Raw genomic sequence first — 16,965 nt, 5'->3', positions numbered from 1 at the left:
TCTCATCGATGCAAAATCGCAAGAGGTTTATTCTGACCATTGCGCAATGGGGTCACCCCTGCTGGTCAGCAAGGAGTGGCACTGGGAGACAAAGGCCTGGGGATTTTAAAGGACAAAGCACCGGAATTTTTAGGGGTTGCAGTCTTGGCAATTCAGGATTGGATGAGGAAGCTATAAAGTGAGATGACTGGTTAGTCTTAGGTGCTCAAGCTTGGCCAGTCCTGCCAAGTGTGGATGCGGCTGCAATTGAAGGTGGGGGTGGTTAGCTCATCCTTGAATGACCGGGGCTTCGGGCTTTTGGCTGGAGGTCAGCGTCTACTCAGAAGGATTGAGGCCATCTAGGTTGGTTGCCAAGAAACACTATCTCGAAGACAAGAGTCTGGTCATTCTTTTTGCTGAGTGAAGGTCGTTGCTTGCTCACTTTTTTATAATCTGTCCTCACAGATGGCCAGGGTCACATTCCTCTGTTCTCTGGAAAGGTACTACGAGGCTTTAGCTTAACCTGGGCCTAAAACTCAAAAATATAGGCTTTAGAAGACATATAGGTTACAAAGTTAGTCTGATCCTTTCAAAACTATTTTCCACTAATAAGACCACCAAATAACCTGCTACAGATTTTCAGAAACAGATCAAATACCACCCATGGTAATACTGCTTAGTGGGTGTATGTGTGTGGGTAGAGGAAGGGAAAATGAATGATCAGTGCCTGGCACACAGGTTCCTGTCTTGCTGGAGATGGTCCCGGGGCCGCACGCGGGCTAGACAAGTGCTCTAGCACCGAGTCACGCCCTCAGTCCCTTACTGGGTGATGCTAGGCCGGCGCTGCAGGGCTAAACTGTGCGCCCAGTCCCTCCAGCCCACAACCTACCACTAGCAGTTCCGGGATGAAAGGGAGCTGTTCCGGAGCCAGAAGCCCCGGCCTCAGAGGACCACAGTTCCGGAGTCCCCTGGCTGCAGGCTGACCGACGCCCCAGGGCAGGCCGGAACCGGCTTCTGTGCCGCAACTCATTGGTCCACGGCGTCCGCCCCGCCCACCTGCCGCAGCACCGGAAGCCGGTCTGGCTCTAGCAGGGTCCGCCCACTTGATGTGACACCGGAAGCCGGCAGCTTGCGCTCCAGGTTCTCCCACGTGACGCGGCCGGGGCGTGGTGGGGGCGGTACTGGGGATAAGAGGGCGGGGCGAAAGGGGCGGGGCGATCACGTGAAGGTCACGTGACGCGCTCCCGGAAGTCCGCGGCAAGGCTTCGGGAGCTGGTGGGGCTGAGGTGCGGCGGCATGTTCCCGGCGGGCGCGGAGAGTCTGCTGCATCAGGCCAGGTCTGCGGATCTGGGGCTGAGCCCCGAAGCCGGGGAGGAGCGGGGAGGTGGCGGTCACGCGGCGCGGCTCGGGTCCCCGCGTGGCTTCGGGGACGGCCAGCCTGGAGCAGTGAGGCGCACAACCCAACCAAGGAATTTCCTCTGGTGCCAGGCTAGCGCTGGCCGTTCTCTGAGCGCCTAGGTTGCGCCCGTCTTCCTAACTAGCCCGTCCAAGACTTGATGGCACTTGATTAAACGAAGGAAATGGCAACCAGAAGCCCAGACTTGATGCATTTGGTAAACTTAAAAACCAAAGGGACAAATCTGGACTCTGAGCTGAGCCACTTGTCTGGGAAGATTAGAATAGAAAGGGTCTCTGGGATCTCAGGGAGCAAGAGCGTGGAAGAGGTAAAGTCTGGGGTCTGCGAGCAAGGCAGAACTCCCAAGATAGGGATTGCACAACAGGTCAACGCACTTGCTGCCAAGCCTGAATGACAGCCGCGGTTCCACCCCTGGGACCCTCGAGGAGCAAGGAGAAAGCTCCTTTTTTGTCTTCTGATCTCCCCTCGAGGGCTCCCCACATGCACATAAGTAAATAAATGTAAATTTTGAAACAGCAAGGTAATTCTCTGAGCTCTTTTAGGGAAGCGCTTGGTGACCCAGCCTCACAGCCTGCCACGGGCCCCAGCCCTCCTTGCCTTCAGTGCTGGGTGTGCACTTTTAAGCAGTGTGTTACATGGGGACTCTCGTGTTGCTTAGCATGTGACCTCATGCCAACATGAAAATGAGGTTTCCCACTCAGATTCTACTCGGGGTCATGAAGCGGAGGAAATGAAAGGCAAAGGAATGCATTGGCATTATTTCTGTCAGAGCTGTAGCCACAGGACACAGGGTATCTATTCCGGTCATCCTGTCTTGTAGAGGATGTGGTTTATCGCTGTGCCCCGGCTAGGCACAGCCCCGGGCCAGATCGTGTCTCCCTTTCCGTAACCTGCCTGTTCTGCAGGCACCCTGGCTCTGGGTGGAGAATGTAGAAAGCAGAGTAGGCTGGTGTGGTAGCAGAGCTGTTGGAGATCACCTGCAGCCTTCAAAGAGCACTAGGACGGGTGAGAGCCGCAGAGACATAGGCTGCCTGGCTTCCTCTTGGTTCCCAGGAGCCACGTTCAAGCAGCTGGCAGGCAGGTTCAGAATGGGGCAATGTGCAAACTGCCGGCCCTGTCAGGAGACCACAGTGCAGGTGTCAGCCATGGCTTAGGAACTTGAAGGCCCTCCTCAGCGCCCACAGGCACCTCATCCATTTCATTCAAACATGTTTATTTATTTGGGGTTGGGTGAGACAGAGTCTTACTTGGTGTGGCCTCTGGAACTCACTCTGTAACCCAGGCTGCCTTCAAACTCACAGAAGTGCACCCGCCTCTACCTCCTGAGTGCTGGAATTAAAGCTGTGCGCCACCACACCCAGCATTTTTTCATCATGGGCCTCTATTTTGTAGTGCCGGGGATGAAACCCAGGCTGCATGCGTCTGCGCAAGTGCCCGTCTGCTGAACCGCAGTCCAAGCTGTTTTCCTGCTGTTAAGCTTTGTGTCCAAGCTGAGAAACAGATTTTCATACCGATGGCTGGTGTATTCGAGTTGAGCCAGTGACATGTTCTTTCAGGCCTACCTTATCCTCTGCTCTAGTCTTTGTTGTTCACTATAGAAGGTTTGTAGTCTTCTCACAAGTGGGAGGCTCACTGAGGCATGTTTGAAAGCCAGCTTGAGAGGGCTGGTAATGGAGCTCAAAGGAAGGGTGTTTCCTTTTTATGCCTAAGGCCCTGGGTTCAAACTCCATCAGTGCCATTAAAGGTGGGGTTAATGGGAGCCAGGTATGGTTATGCGCCCCTGTCCATCATGGGAGGATGAAGGAGAATAAACAGCTTGAGTCTGGCCTATATGGCAAGACTCTCTGGGGGAAGAGGAGGAGAGACAACTTGGATTAAAATATTCCTGACTTTTGAAAGGCTCAGAAAGCCTTTCTGAGTGTGGTGGCTCACTCTTGTAATAGAAGCACTCGGAATCTGAAGCAGGAGGATTGCTGCCAGCTCCACCCTCGCCTGGGCTGCAAAGTCTCAAAAATGTGGTGTTTTGTTTTGTTTGTTTTGTTTTTTGCCATTGGAACAACAGAACAAGGTTGTTTGTGTCACCACTTAAGGGTGTCACTAGGAAACTGGAGGTGCTGCACATCAGTTCCTGGAGAGGAGCCTGCCCACACTCCCCTTCTATAATTGGCCCCTGGGCACTGTGAGCCTGGGTGACTGTTGCGCTGGTTAGGGATGGCCCCCCCAGCTGGGGATGTGCCTATGGCTCAGGACAGCACCATGCTCCCTCTGTCTTCCTTAGGGATATCCAGGATGAGGAGCTGCAACGCTTCTGCGCCCGGGTCACTAAGCTGCTGCAGGAGGCCCCGGGGCCAGCCACCACGGATGCCCTGCAGAGGCTCTTCCTCATTGTCTCAGCCACCAAGTACCCCCGGAGGTGAGCGACTAGCAGCACTGGGTCCCTGTGCCTCCAGGGCGTGCCGACGCACTCGCCAAGGATCTGATCTGTCGCCCGCTGGGATCTAACCCCCCCCAACCCTGCAGGCTGGGGACGATGTGTATGGACCTACTGCAGACGACCCTCTGTTCACCCACAAGCCCAGAGCAGCTACAGGTCCTCTGTGCCGCCATCTTGAGAGAGATGTCACCTCTCGATGACCTGGCCCTGTCCTGTGATCACACGCAAAACACCCGGCTGCTCAGTCTAGTGGCCTCTGTGCTCCTGGCCCAGGTACCACAGTTGCCACGGGTGGGGGTTCGGGGGTGGCGTCTGTTTCCGGTGGTTCTGGTGTCTCCGGAATACAGCAGGCTGGTGTGTGTCCCTCCATGTACCCAGGTGTCACGGGGAGCCACTCAGCCGGGACCCCACTTCCTTGGATGTCTAATGACTATCTCAAGCGAGCATAGGCCTCTGCGCTCCCCCGCCCCACGCATGGGTGCTGGCACACCAGGTCTCTCTGTTGATAGCTCGGCCAGGCTTCAGGCCTGGGCTGCCTGTGTGATGTTTCTGAGCATCAGCTCCCACCCAGGATGCTTCCTGGGGACTGAATTCGGGTCCCCAAGCTGGTAGGATCCTCACTTTTCGTGCCCTCAGCTCTCTGCCCTGCTTTAAAGGGAGACAGAAAGGGAGAGATCAGATGTGTGAGCCAGTGCATCTTCCAAATCCTCGAGAACCGGCTACCTGAGGGGCCCAGTGTCAGGCACCTCCTCCCCGCCCTGTCCACGATCATTGGCCTGGCCCCAGGCGCCCTCCTGGAAGGTACTGGACACTTCCAAAAGGCCTCCTTGCCTCCTTTCCCATGGCGGCTGTGGTCTAGGGTGCGGTGGGAGGAGGGTTGAGCTGTCTGGAGAAGCCTGTGGACCTCCCCAGGTTATCTCCCTGGTGCGGGGTTCTCCTGAGCAAACTCAGCCCCTCCTGGGAGTCTGGGGGTTTACCTTCCCCCCCTGCACGCCCTCCCCTCCCTGCAGATCAGACCAACCTGCTCAGCAAAAGGCTGGTGGACTGGCTGCGCTACGCCAGCATCCAGCGAGGCCTTCCATATTCAGGGGGCTTCTTCTCCACGCCCAGGACCCGGCAGGTGAGTCCCAGGCAGCAGAAATCACAACAGCCCCGTCACATGCTGGGGATGTGGCTCACTCAGCGTGCTCGAGGCCTGAGCCCCACAACCCAGGAGAACCGGGATTTCAGTCATCCTCTGCTGCGTAGCGAGTTTGAGGACGGACTAATGTACATGAGACCCGGTCATGAAAACAAAAACAGCCGTAGTCCCTCCTCCGGTAGCGCTTGCTCTCTCTCCGACACATGGACGGCACGCATAGCCAGTCTCACCAGGCGGCTCCTGTGGACACTGCACATCCGTCCTCTTGGTTGTGCTAAGGTCCCTCGTTGTTGCCTCCACCTTGGAGTGGTGGGTGCCGTGGGATGGGGCGTGCACTTGGAGTCCGGCTAGCCCTAGCTCCTCAGCTTGTGTGCCTACAGAGGGTGTAAGGCATGTGTCTGAGCTGGAGTCTTTAGGTCTTGGGGTAGGCCTGCCTGGGTCTAGGAGTGGGTGCGTCCTGCCATACAACCTAGGGAGGAGGCAGGTACCGCAGGCCCCTGGCCATGCTGGCGCTCGCAGCCTCCTAGTTCTGCTCTCCTGAGGAGTCTGTGAGCCTGCCAGGCTTGTCCCAGCCCCGTCCTTCCTCCCACAGCCGGGTCCCATCACTGAGGTGGACGGAGCGGTGGCCTCTGACTTCTTCACCGTGCTCTCCACGGGCCAGCACTTCACAGAGGACCAGTGGCTGAACATGCAGGCCTTCTCCATGCTGCGGAAATGGCTGCTGCACAGCGGCCCGGAGGACCCGGGCAGCCCAGATGCAGGTGCTCCAGAGGGAGGGAGGAGGGGGCTCAAGTACGCCGTGTCTCGGGTGCAAGTAGGGGGTGGGCAGGAGGCAGCTGTGCCCTAGCCGGACAGCACAGCTGTTTGTAGGCCAAGCAAGGTGTGTGATGAGTTTGGAAGCCAGCAATAGAGGCCCGCTGGCCCCAGGAAGAGTTGAGAACACAGCCAGGAAGTGTTCCAGAGTGTTCCCAGGTAGGCAGCAAGGTCATCGAAAGCAGCCATTCATTCACAGGCCTGTGTGACCTCGCCCGTCTGCAGGCTTGGGTTATAGACAAGTCAGGCTGAGCTGTTGATGGTGGTATGTGACTGTGAGCCCAGCACTTGAGAGGTGGAGGCAGAAGGATCAGGAGTTCAAGACCAGTCTCAGCTAGTTTGAAGTCAGCACCGGCTACAACCCAGGCTGTTTTGACACCCTGTCTCAAAAACAACAAAAACCCAAAATGAAGCCAAGTGCAGCAGTCCATACCTATCATGCTGGCACGTGGCGTTCTGAGGCAGGAGGGTTGTAAGCTTGAGATCCAGCTCAGCTACACAGCAAGGCCTGTTTTCATACACTAAAATACGGAAAAGCCAGCTAGCAGCCGGTGGCGGCAGCCTCATACTTGAGGTGAGCTTGAGCATTCTGGGAGGCTGCCTATCCACACAGGGCCATCACGCTTGTCCCTTCCTCCTCCAGACGACAGGTCGGAGCTGGAGGGCTCCACCCTGTCCGTGCTCTCGGCCGCCTCCACCGCCAGCAGACTGCTGCCCCCTCGGGAGCGCCTGAGGGAGGTGGCCTTCGAATACTGCCAGCGCCTGTTGGAGCAGAGTAACCGAAGTGAGTGCAGGCTACCTGGCGCTGCCCCACAATGCCCTCCAGGGTGGGCTCTTGTCACCTAACAGCCTTTCAGGGCAGTGTGAGACAAGTCACCTTTCTCTGTTCCAGGAGCGCTGAGGAAGGGGGATTCCGACCTACAGAAAGCTGTAAGTAGCCTCGGGGTGGCCGGGGCAGGGGCTGCCTGGACCCTCTGACGCAGCTGTGTCCCTGCAGTGCCTGGTGGAAGCCGTGCTGGTGCTGGACGTGCTGTGCCGGCAGGACCCCTCCTTCCTTTACCGCACCCTCTCCTGCCTGAAGGCCCTGCACAGGAGGCTGGGGGAAGACCCAGGCACCGAGCGGGCACTGGTGCCCCTTGCCCAGTTCTTCCTGAACCATGGTGAGTCTGGGTACATGGGAAGCAGGCCGCAAGAGCAGTTTCTTCCAGACACTCAGGTTATCACATTTACAGTTTTGTTTTGTTGTTTATTGGCAGTGCTGGGCATGGAACCCAGGTCCTTCATATATTAGTCAAGTGCTCTGCCACTGAGCCACACCCCAGCCCCTCACAGGGGGATTCTAGGTAGGTGCTCTGCCACTGAGCCACACCCCAGCCCCTCACTGGGGGATTCTAGGCAGGTGCTCTACCACTGAGCCATACCACCAGCCCTTTTTGAATTTTGATTGCTCTGTTCTGTTTTTACTCGGTTGGTTGGTTCTTTCTTATTTTTAAACAGGGTCTCATTTCTGGCTAACTTGGAACTCAGGGAGATCCCACCTGCCCCTTTTAATCCTAAGTGCTGGGATTAAAAGAATGTGCCACCATACCCAGCTTCCTTTATTTTGAAATGAGTTCTCATAAAGTTGCTCAGGCTGGTTTTGAACTTGTGATTCTTCCGCTTCAGCCTCCTAAGAAGCTGAGGTTACAGTTCTGTGCCAAGCTCGGAACCCTGCTGTCAATTTGAGGCCTACCACCTTCCTGACAATTCCCCATGGTTTGTGCCCCATGTCCTCAGGAAGGTGGAAACACCTCCAGGCTTTTGGTGTTCTGGAGCTCCGCCAGGCTGTCTGAGCCCTGGCCTGTAGAACTACAGGGAATCCTTCCTTTGAGTGCTCGTGCCCTGGTGGCATGTGCTGTCTTTCAGGTGAGGCAACAGCCATGGATGCAGAAGCCGTCTACCAGCACCTGCTCAGCAGGCTCCCTTCCGAGCGCTTTCACAACCCGACCCTGGCCTTCGAAGTCACGCACTTCTGCACGCACAACCTGGCCCTGTTTGACCCCAACTTCCTCAGCCTTCTCAGGATGAGCTTCCCGAGTCTGTTCAAGGCACGTGTGGGCTTCCTTGGGTCTGGGCCCTTGGCTCCCCTCCTTTTCATTTGATCTCAGTTTGGGGTACAGGTGAGGTGTTGGGGCTAGTGCTCCTCATGTATATCATAACATACAAACAGTGTCATCTCTGACAGCCACATGAAAACCAGACGTGATGTTTCATACATGTTATCCCAGCAGAAGGGAAACTGAGGCAATCGGCTCAGAAGTAGGAGTTCAAGGCCAGCCTGGGCTCTGAGACACCTTGACTCAAAAAGCAAATAAAGCCAGATAAAGTGGCGTACACCTTTAATCTCAGAACTCAGGAGACAGAAGCAAGAGGATCTCTTAAGTGTTTGAGGCCGACCTGGTCTACATATTAAGTTCTAGGTTAGCCTGGGCTAAATAGACTGTGTCTCAAAGACAACAAACAACAAAAAGAAAAATCTAGGGGCTGGAGAGATGGCTTACTGGTTAAGAGCACTGTTTGCTCTTCCAGAGGTCCTGAGTTCAATTCCTACACCCACATGGTGGCTCACAACCATCTACACTGGGGTCTGATGCCCTCTTCTGGCATGCAGGTATACATGCAGATAGAGCACTTATATCCATAAATAAATAGTAAAATAATCTTTAAAAAACAAAAAAACTACAGTCATGTGTAGGCAGGAGACAGTATGGGTTACTTTGAGCTGGCCGGCCTCCGCTTTGAGATGTTTCTGTCTGGGAAGCCCAGCATCCATGAGCTGGATTACAGGTGTGTGCAGTTGTGCCCGTCTTAACCCGTTAGTACTGGTCTGTGATGGACCTGTCGGGGCTGAGGGTCTGCATACACTTGTGTGCATGTGCTTGGAGGTCAGAGGTCAACCTCAGGTGGTGCCCTCAAACAGTGAGGCCTCTCTCTGATCTGGAACTCTCCAAGTAGACTAGCCTGTGTCTAGGAGGCCCTAGAAATCTGCCTCCCAGCGTGGGAGTACAGCATGCACCCCCACCTCTGGGAGGTTGCCCCGGGCTCTGGGGCGTAGAACCAAGGTTCCCCATGCATGTATCCTTAACCTGCTCTTTCCTGCCCTTACAGCCTCAGCTGTGCGTGCGTGTGTGTTCTCGCGTGCGCGTGTGCATATGTATTCAGTGTGTGTGAGTCTAGGTGTGCGTGTGTGTTGGTGAAAGCACAGACTTGGGTGTTGGGGTTCTTACTTTCCACCTTGTTTGAGATAGGGTCCCCAGTTGCTAACCACCGCATACAGCAGGCTAGTTGGCCTGTGGCCTTCCTGGGATCCTCCTGTCTGTGCCTCCTCGGAGTAGGCCTACTGGAGTCACAGATCTGTGCTACCAACCCCAGCTTCACGTGGGCTCTGGGAGTTTGGAGTTTGTGAGCCATCCCTCTGCCCTGCCCACCACCCCTCTTTTGAAATAGAATCTCCCACATTTCTGGGAGCTCAGGGGTGTGGCTAGGCTGACTGTGCTGTTCTGCCTCCCCAGCGCTGCAGTTTGGGGTGCCCACTGCCGTGCCCACCGCTTTGCATGTGCAGCAAGCCTGACTGAGCCATCCCCTATCCCACAACTCAGCCCTTTTTTCCTTTTTCTGAAGAAAACGAGAGTAGTTCAGAGGTGGCTCCCTTCGCTACTGGCACGAAATGGGCTGCAAAGCACAAACTAGAATAGCAAATATGGCCAGAGAGATAATGCCAAACCTGACAGTTCCTGGGACCCACACGGCAAAAGGAGAGACCCTTTAGCTTCCATTCATGTGTATGTGTGCATACACAATAATAATAGTAAGTAAACCTCTCAAGACGTAGCCAAAGACAGACAGCCTCATCAGAGCACAGAAGGAGCGGGAGGGGTGGGCCCAGGTGCCCCTGTCTGAACTGAGTGTATTTGTGAGGCGAGTGGGCAGTAGGAGGCCATTGGATGAAGCCACGGCCAGCTAACATCCCGCTGCCCCGTCTGAGCCTGTTTCTCCGCAGTTCCTGGCCTGGAACAGCCCTCCCCTCACGGCCGAGTTCGTGGCACTCCTCCCAGCTCTGGTGGATGCTGGCACCGCCGTGGAGGTGTTGCATGCACTGCTTGACCTACCCTGCCTCACTGCTGCCCTGGACCTTCAGCTCAGGTGGGCCCACTTGGTCCTGGTCAGCCCTGTCCCCTCCCATGCAGCCAGGCCCCAGCTCTGCTCTCTCCTCACTGCTCCCGCTCCCCTGGACGGGGCTTCAGGCCACAGACAGCACATCTCTGGGCCCTTCGCCACCCACCCACAGCTGCCCTGAGCCCCAGGGCCCGCAGCACATTCATGTTCATCAAGGTATCCTCCCACGTTCTCAGTCCCAGACTCCTTCCCCAGCCCGGGAGCCTGTGCCGCCTCAGCTAGGACTCCCAGCAACCGGCCTAACAAGGCCGTGGTTGACACTCTGGGAGTGGCATCCAGCCTCGCCTCTGTCTTCTTAGGGCCACGCAGACGCCGTCGGAAAGGCCGCTTTGGGATGTCTCTCTCAGGGTCCCCAGCTGCCTGGAGGCCTTCCGGGACCCACAGTTCCAAGGACTCTTCCGGCACCTGCTTCGCACCAAGGCCAGCGGCTCCACAGAGAGGTAGGAGCCCTGGGCCAGCCCATGACGAGGGACTCTGCCAGAGACAGGGCTGTGTTCTCACACGCAGCCTGGGGAGGCAGCCGTGGTCCTCATCACTACAGCCCTGGGCATGGAGGGGCTTCTGGCCCAAAGCCTGGGCTCCGCTTACTGACCAGCCCTCAGTTGATGCTGAACATCTGCTTTCTGAATGGGGAAGCTAAGGCCTGGTGTGTTCTGGGAACGGGAAGACCCAGAGAGGCCTGCGGGCCTCTGGTCAGCCCTCGCTGACCTGTCCCTGGCTCTGCTGTCCTGGGGACCCCGTGGAACATGTGACCCCAGGGAGCGGTGACCCGTGACCACCTGGGGCTGGCCGCAGCGTCCCTTCTTCCGGTTGCTGTGGGGTCACTCAGGAAAGAAGGATGGGTGGCCGCTCAGCAGCCGCACTGTGTCCCCAGCCTGACGCCGCTTCACCAGCTTCTGAAGCCCCTGGCCAGCTGTGCCCGGGTAAGCCAGTGTGCAGAGGCAGTGCCCGTGCTGCTTCAGGCCTTCTTCTCAGCAGTGACCCAGGTGAGCCGCTGCCCGGTCCCCTCCTCCATCGACGCCACACAGCCAGGAGGCGCCAGGCCAGAGTGGGGCCCCTGGGCCATGACCCCACGGGAGCTTTGTCATGCTGCACCCTCCATGGACAGGGAAGGAGCTGCTCACACCTCAGCTCTCAGCACTGGGCAGGCACATGGCCTTGAGGCTGGCAGCACAAGCCAGAGCAGCAGGGGCCCCGGTACCTGCGGGTCCTGGAGCCCAGTGGCTCGCTCCTGGCTGCGTGCTCACAGGTGGGATGGCTGGGAGCCCACAGGAGCCCTTGAAGCAGGCTAGCCACAGAGTGGGACAGTTCGGGGTCATTCAGCCGTTCACGCAGAGCCTTAGCCTCAGGGAGCAGGCTTGTTTTATTTCTTCCTGGTTTTCTGAGCCGCCACCTCTCAGTGTAACCCTGCCGGCCTGGAGTCACCGTGCAGGCTAGGCTGGCCTCAAACTCTCAGATCCTCTTGCCTCTCTTCACAAGTGATGGGGTTAAAGGTGTGTGCAACTGAGCAGGGTTCCTAAGGGAAGGGCAGGGCAGGAGCAGGGCCGGGAAGCTGGGGCCTCCAAATCCTTCCCAGAACCCCACGTGCTGGGGAGGGCAGGTAGTGACTGAGGAGCCCACATCTGTGTGCCCGGGACTGAGCTGTCTCTGGTCTTGACCCCAGTGTGCCGACGGGGCCCTCATCAACCAGCTGGCGCTGCTGCTCCTGGAGAGAAGTGACTCCCTCTTCCCAGGGCCGCAGTATGAGGCCCGTGTGCACAGGTAGGCTTACCAGCCCCTCTGCCCTCCCCATCCCCCGAGGGCCCTGAGGACTGGTCCTGCATCCTGCCAGACCCTCCCATCCAGAACACGCCAGTGTCTGCCTTCCTCCAAGATGCTGTGTCCTCTCAGGGTCGGCTCTGTCTAATGCAAACATTCCCGTCCACCGAGGTCTCTTCCTTTAGGGCAGTGGTTCCCAGCCTTCCTAATGCGGCAACGCTAATACAGTTCCTCCTGTTGTGGTGACCGCCAACCATAAAGTTATTCCATTGCTACTGCATAGCTGTAATTTTGCTACTGTTATGTAATATAAATATCTGATATGCAAGATATCTGATATGTGACCCACAAGTTGAAAACCATTGCTTTAGGGGGTTTATTCACATACACATACACCCACCCTGGAGATTAAACCTAGGGCCACCTGAATGCTAGACTGAGCATTCTAACACTGTAACTCTCTCAGGTCTACCACTGAGCCACACCCCAGCCCCTCACTGGGGGAGTCTAGGCAGGGGCTCTACCACTGATCCATACCTAGCCCCTCACTGGGGAATTCTAGGCAGGCCATCTACTCTTCAGTTTTATGATAGGTCTCACTCCAGTCCAGGCTGTCCTAGAACTCACAGCGTTCCTTCTGCCTCATTCTCTCAAGTAGCCTGGATTTCAAGCAGTCATGTACCTGGTGAAGTGAAAGGTTCCCTATGCGGGTCTGTTCTTACCTCCCTGACTTGAGGTGCTCCTGGATCTGCTACTCTTATCAGACAGGCTGGGGTAGGGTCTGCCCTGAGCACGCACAGCTTCATGGGTCCCCGCTCTCCCGGCAGGGTGCTGAGCTCCCAGCTCTTGGTGCTGTGTAAGCTAAAGCCGTCGCTGGTGGTGGAACTGTCTCGAGAGCTTCTGGAGTTCGTGGGCAGCGTGAGCAGCATCCACAGCCAAGCCAGCATGTTCACCTGCGTGGTAAGCTTACACCGCCACCCACCGGCAGCCAAGAAGCCCCGGCACGCGCTGAGCTCTCTCTGCTCTGGGCTTAGGTGTGGGCCATCGGGGAGTACCTGTCGGTGACCTTCGACAGGAGGTGCACGGTGGAGCAGATCAACAAGTTCTTCGAGGCCCTGGAGGCCCTGCTGTTTGAGGTCACTCAGTCCCGCCCCTCGGCCGCCCTGCCCTGCTGTCCCCCACAGGTGGTCACTGCGCTCATGACCACGCTGACCAAGCTGGCCTCCCGGAGCCAAGATCTGATCCCAAGGTATCCCATCTAGGAAGCACAGAGCGGAGCCCACGGAGGACAGCTCTCTGGGTGCTTGAGGGCACTGGTCCTTGGCAGCGAGTAGCTGAGCCCCTCTCTTCCCCAGGGTGTCACTGTTCCTGTCGAAAATGCGAACCCTGGCCCAGAGCCCAGCCTCCAGCTCAGTGCACAGTGAGGAGGATGCAGAGTCCATCCGGACCCGGGCCACAGAGCTGCTGACCCTGCTGAAGATGCCCAGTGTGGCCCAGTTTGTGTTCACACCCACCGCAGGCGTGTGCCAGCCCCGCTACCACCGAGATACCAATATGGCGCTGCCTCTAGCCCTGTGCACAGTCAGCCGGCTGGTGGAGAAGGACACTGGCCTCTTGCCAGGTTGAAGGGACAGTCACCACCTGAACACTGGCTACGTTTAAGAGCCTGGTGGTGAGCCTGATTCGGAGCTGAGCTGCAGGCTGGGGAGGCTACCAAGAGTTGGGAGGAAGATGGGTGTGGCCTCGGGGGGCTCACCACCTCCGTGGAGGAGCCATCTTGAAGCTTGGGGCAGGCCGCACTCAGCCTTGAGGAGCTGACAGAGCACCTTTTCCTAGGCTGAGCTGAAACGGCCTGTTCTGCCTGCTGCTATTATTCATTTCTAGGGTTGAGATCCTGAGAACAGTACAGGAAAAATAAATTTTAAGAGCTTACTTATACCAGGCCGTGATCCTGGGATAAATAATCTTTCATCCCAGTACTTGGGAGACAGAGGCAGTCTGAGTGAGCTCCAGGACAGCCAGGGCTACACAGAGAAACCCTGTCTTAAAAAACACACTGCAGTGGATCAAGACAATTTGGGGGTCTGTTCTCTCCTGTGGGTCCTGGCAGGTTGTCTGTCACAGTGACAAGAGCCTTTACCATCTGAGCCATCTTGCCTAATCCAAGTAAACCTTCAAATGCTATATAGAGCCCATATCTCAGTCCTCCTCAGGCTGGGCGATAGCCAGGGAGCCTGGCCTTGGTCTGGAGCCTGCCCTTCCCACCCTGCTCTGTGTGTAGGGAAATCCTGGGTCTCTTGTGTGGTTCCAGTTTCCGAGGTGTGACAGAAGTGACACACTCAAAGCTGTGAGTTTAAGCCCCAGTGTAACCCCAGCATTTGGGAGTGGGAGTTAGGAGGGTCACGGAACTTAGAGGGCATCCTTGGCACATAGAGGCCTTGCCATATAAGCCTGATGACCCACGTTTGACACCACCCCCCACCCCCCCATCCCATGGAAAAAGCCGGCAGCCACTGTGTGCACACACTGGTGGAGAAGGAACAGCAGTTCAGAGCCGATGGCCTGGTACGGAGAGTAACAGGAGAACAAGATGGGAGGCAAGGGCCAACCCCCAGGAGACATGCCATGCCTTGTCCACACACATTTTAAAAGCTAAATAAAATTCAGGAAGTACTCGTGAGGGTCTACCCGAGGGCCGTGTTTGTCCAGTTCTGCTGCTCCGTCATTCACAGGCTTGGAGAGGAATCTTCCGCACTCCCACGGTCCTGCACAGAACCCCCAGGCCGCGTGCTGGCGCTCAAGGCTGCCCGGCCCTGCGTGATCCTCTCTGCAGTTTTCCGGAGTCCTGGGCCAGGCTGCCCTAGAACAGAGCCCGATGGCACGAACTGCTCGTGGCCACTAGGTGGCGCCACTGCCTTTCGTCTCGCTGGGCTTGCCTCTGACCCCACCCGCAGCTCCACCCTCCCCTTTCATTCCGGGCTGGAGCTCCTTAAGGGAAAATCCGGCTTAAGGCTCCAGCTGAGGCCTATGGCTACGTGGGCTGCTCCTACCCAGGCCGCAGGGATCACAGCCTGTCCCGGGTCACGTGCAGGGAAGACTTTGCTTGTTGCTGCTGGGCCCTGACCACAACCCTCCCTGAGCTGGGCCTGCGCAGATGTGCTCAGAGAGTGCTACCTGTTCAGTGTGGGGGCAGCCCCTCCCCCAACAGTGGCATTTGCCATGTTCTTCAGTCAGGAACTTTGGTGGTTTAAAAAAAAAAATTGGGGGGTGGGGCTGTTTTGAGACAGGGTTTCCCTGTGTTGCCTTGGCTGCCCTGGACTCACTTTGTAGACCAGGCTGGCCTCGAACTCACAGAGATCTGCCTGCCTCCATGCGTGTGCCACCGTGCCCAGCTAAAGACTAACCTTTTGTTTTGCCTGTGTGCATGTCAGCGCATCGTGTTCATGCGCTGAATGCGGAGGTCAGAGGACATCAGAGGCGCTGAACTGGAGCTGCAGCTGTGAGCCACCGGTGCTGGGATCAGACCCAGGGAGAGGCAAGAGCAGCCAGTTCTTAAGCAATGGCGCGTCTCTCCAGCCCAGCACCCAGGCACCCTTCCTAGAGAATTCTCATGACTGCCCGGAGCTGAGAGCGCCGTGCCAGCAGGGAAAAGGGCAGAGGCGCTTGAAAATGCACTGCCCTCTTCCTGGTGGGCACCAGCCAAAGCTTAGTGCCCACTCAGACGGCAGCGCCGCCCTGGCTACTCTATCTCAGAGGCGAGCTGGGGTAACAGGCACACACGGGCTTGAGCTTTGCCTGCTGAGGGCAGGCCTGGCCTGGGCTGGGCTCCCAGGCTCTCGGGGGCCTGTGGAGCTTTGGCACACTCACTCCGGCTTTTAGCACATTGTAATCATCTTTCACAAGAATGCCTGACAACATGCTTGCACTCACACCAGGGATGTAGTATGTTTGTGTGTGCCCGTGCATGCACCGTAGAGGCTGGAGGTTGGCGTCCGTGCTTTCCTCAGTCGCTCTCCACTAATTTGATTCTTCTCTTCTATTTGGGATCGGACAAGTTTTCAGTCAGTTCCGTCCTAGGGATGGCTCTCAAGTTGTCAGGCTCCGCAGCGGCTGTTCTTGCCCACCGACCCATCTCATCAAACCACTTTAAATTTTTTTTTTTTTAATGAAAAGTTTTCATACAATTTATTCTGCTCGTTTTCCCCTTCCTCATCTCCCAGATCCTCCCTACCCTTCCAACCTCATCTCTCTCTCTCTCTCTCGGGTTTTTCAATGCAGGTTTTTTTTCTGTGTAGCCCTGGCCGACCTGGACTCACTTTGTAGACCAGTTTGTGAGTTTGTGTTAGCCATCTGCTCTGGGCATGGACCTACCCTTAAGTGCACACAGTGAGACTCCCTTGGAGAACCTCATTTTTTTCTTAGGAACGGTGGTTAGTTGGAGCTAGCTTCTTGGTGGGGGATGGGTCTACTTCCTCATGTCAGCACTGGGACCTTGTCCACTTTGGATCTGTGCAGGCCCCTGAAGGTCGACAGTCTGAGTTACCATGTGCTGTACGTCAGTCCTGTTGTGTCTGGAAGACTGTCACCCACCCCCTCTGGCTCTTCCAGTCTTTCTGCCTCCTCTTCAGCTAGCTTCCTGAGCCCTGAGGAGAGGGATTTGATGAAGACGTCCTTGTGACGAGAAGTTCCAAGGTCTGTCTCGCCCTGTGTATGTGCAGGTGGACCCACCTTAGTGAGACAAGGGTTTCTCATTGAACCCCCGAGCTCACAGACTCCGCTGGCTTAGGCAGGTCCAGGGACCTTCCTGTCACTCCCACCATACCCACCTCCCCCGCACACACCCACATATCAACACCCACCAAACTAGCACTGGAGTTACAGGCACACAGCCTTGAGCTTTTAGAAGGATGAGCTACACTTGAGCTACAAGCATGTTGCTGAGTTTTATCTCATGTGCTGTGCTCGTTTCTTTAGGTTAATTCCTGGATAACAAAATGAACCAGTACCAGAATTGTGGCAGTGACACCCATCTCCCCGGGAACCCTTATCCATGCAATCTGCTCCACTGTTTAACCCTAAACACTCTCAGTGAGAAAAATTGCTTGAAAAATTGAATTTTTCCCTCTATCAGGAAGTTTCAGGGAACTATACTGGGGTTCAATATATTTCCTCATTTTGTTCTGAATCGGAGTCATGCTGGCTCACTGC

At 56.4% G+C, this 16,965-nt stretch overlaps 1 protein-coding gene and 1 long non-coding RNA gene across 2 annotated transcripts; one reads left to right on the top strand and one right to left on the bottom strand.

The window, feature by feature from the left end:
- Positions 1-1,021, bottom strand: LOC129670172 (uncharacterized). The gene is made up of 2 exons (XR_008719135.1): positions 869-1,021; positions 1-508 (listed from the first exon to the last, which is right to left on the bottom strand). It is a non-coding gene; the product is annotated as an uncharacterized LOC129670172 (long non-coding RNA).
- A 209-nt stretch (positions 1,022-1,230) lies between these two features.
- Ap5z1 (adaptor related protein complex 5 subunit zeta 1) lies at positions 1,231-13,689 on the top strand. The gene is made up of 17 exons (XM_055598607.1): positions 1,231-1,316; positions 3,675-3,809; positions 3,917-4,103; positions 4,487-4,631; positions 4,841-4,950; positions 5,564-5,732; positions 6,428-6,568; positions 6,677-6,714; positions 6,782-6,944; positions 7,690-7,871; positions 9,824-9,966; positions 10,299-10,439; positions 10,874-10,985; positions 11,663-11,760; positions 12,585-12,717; positions 12,792-13,006; positions 13,113-13,689. The coding sequence occupies exons 1-17, from the start codon at positions 1,276-1,278 to the stop codon at positions 13,381-13,383; spliced, it is 2,424 nt and encodes an 807-aa protein (XP_055454582.1). The 5' UTR covers positions 1,231-1,275; the 3' UTR covers positions 13,384-13,689.
- Positions 13,690-16,965: the final 3,276 nt, after the last annotated feature.

The sequence above is a fragment of the Psammomys obesus genome, unplaced genomic scaffold (genome assembly GCF_907164565.1).
Source record: "Psammomys obesus unplaced genomic scaffold, mPsaObe1.curated_primary_1811, whole genome shotgun sequence".
NCBI classification, from domain to species: domain Eukaryota; kingdom Metazoa; phylum Chordata; class Mammalia; order Rodentia; family Muridae; genus Psammomys; species Psammomys obesus.
This window is presented reverse-complemented; position numbering and strand designations above follow the sequence as displayed.

Bases quoted from the DNA above. Each gene is read 5' to 3' on its own strand.
- Ap5z1 (XM_055598607.1), top strand. From the start codon at position 1,276: ATGTTCCCGGCGGGCGCGGAGAGTCTGCTGCATCAGGCCAG. The intron at 1,317-3,674 runs GTCTGCGGATCT...TGTCTTCCTTAG, and splicing joins AGTCTGCTGCATCAGGCCAG to GGATATCCAGGATGAGGAGC. The intron at 4,951-5,563 runs GTGAGTCCCAGG...TTCCTCCCACAG, and splicing joins CCACGCCCAGGACCCGGCAG to CCGGGTCCCATCACTGAGGT.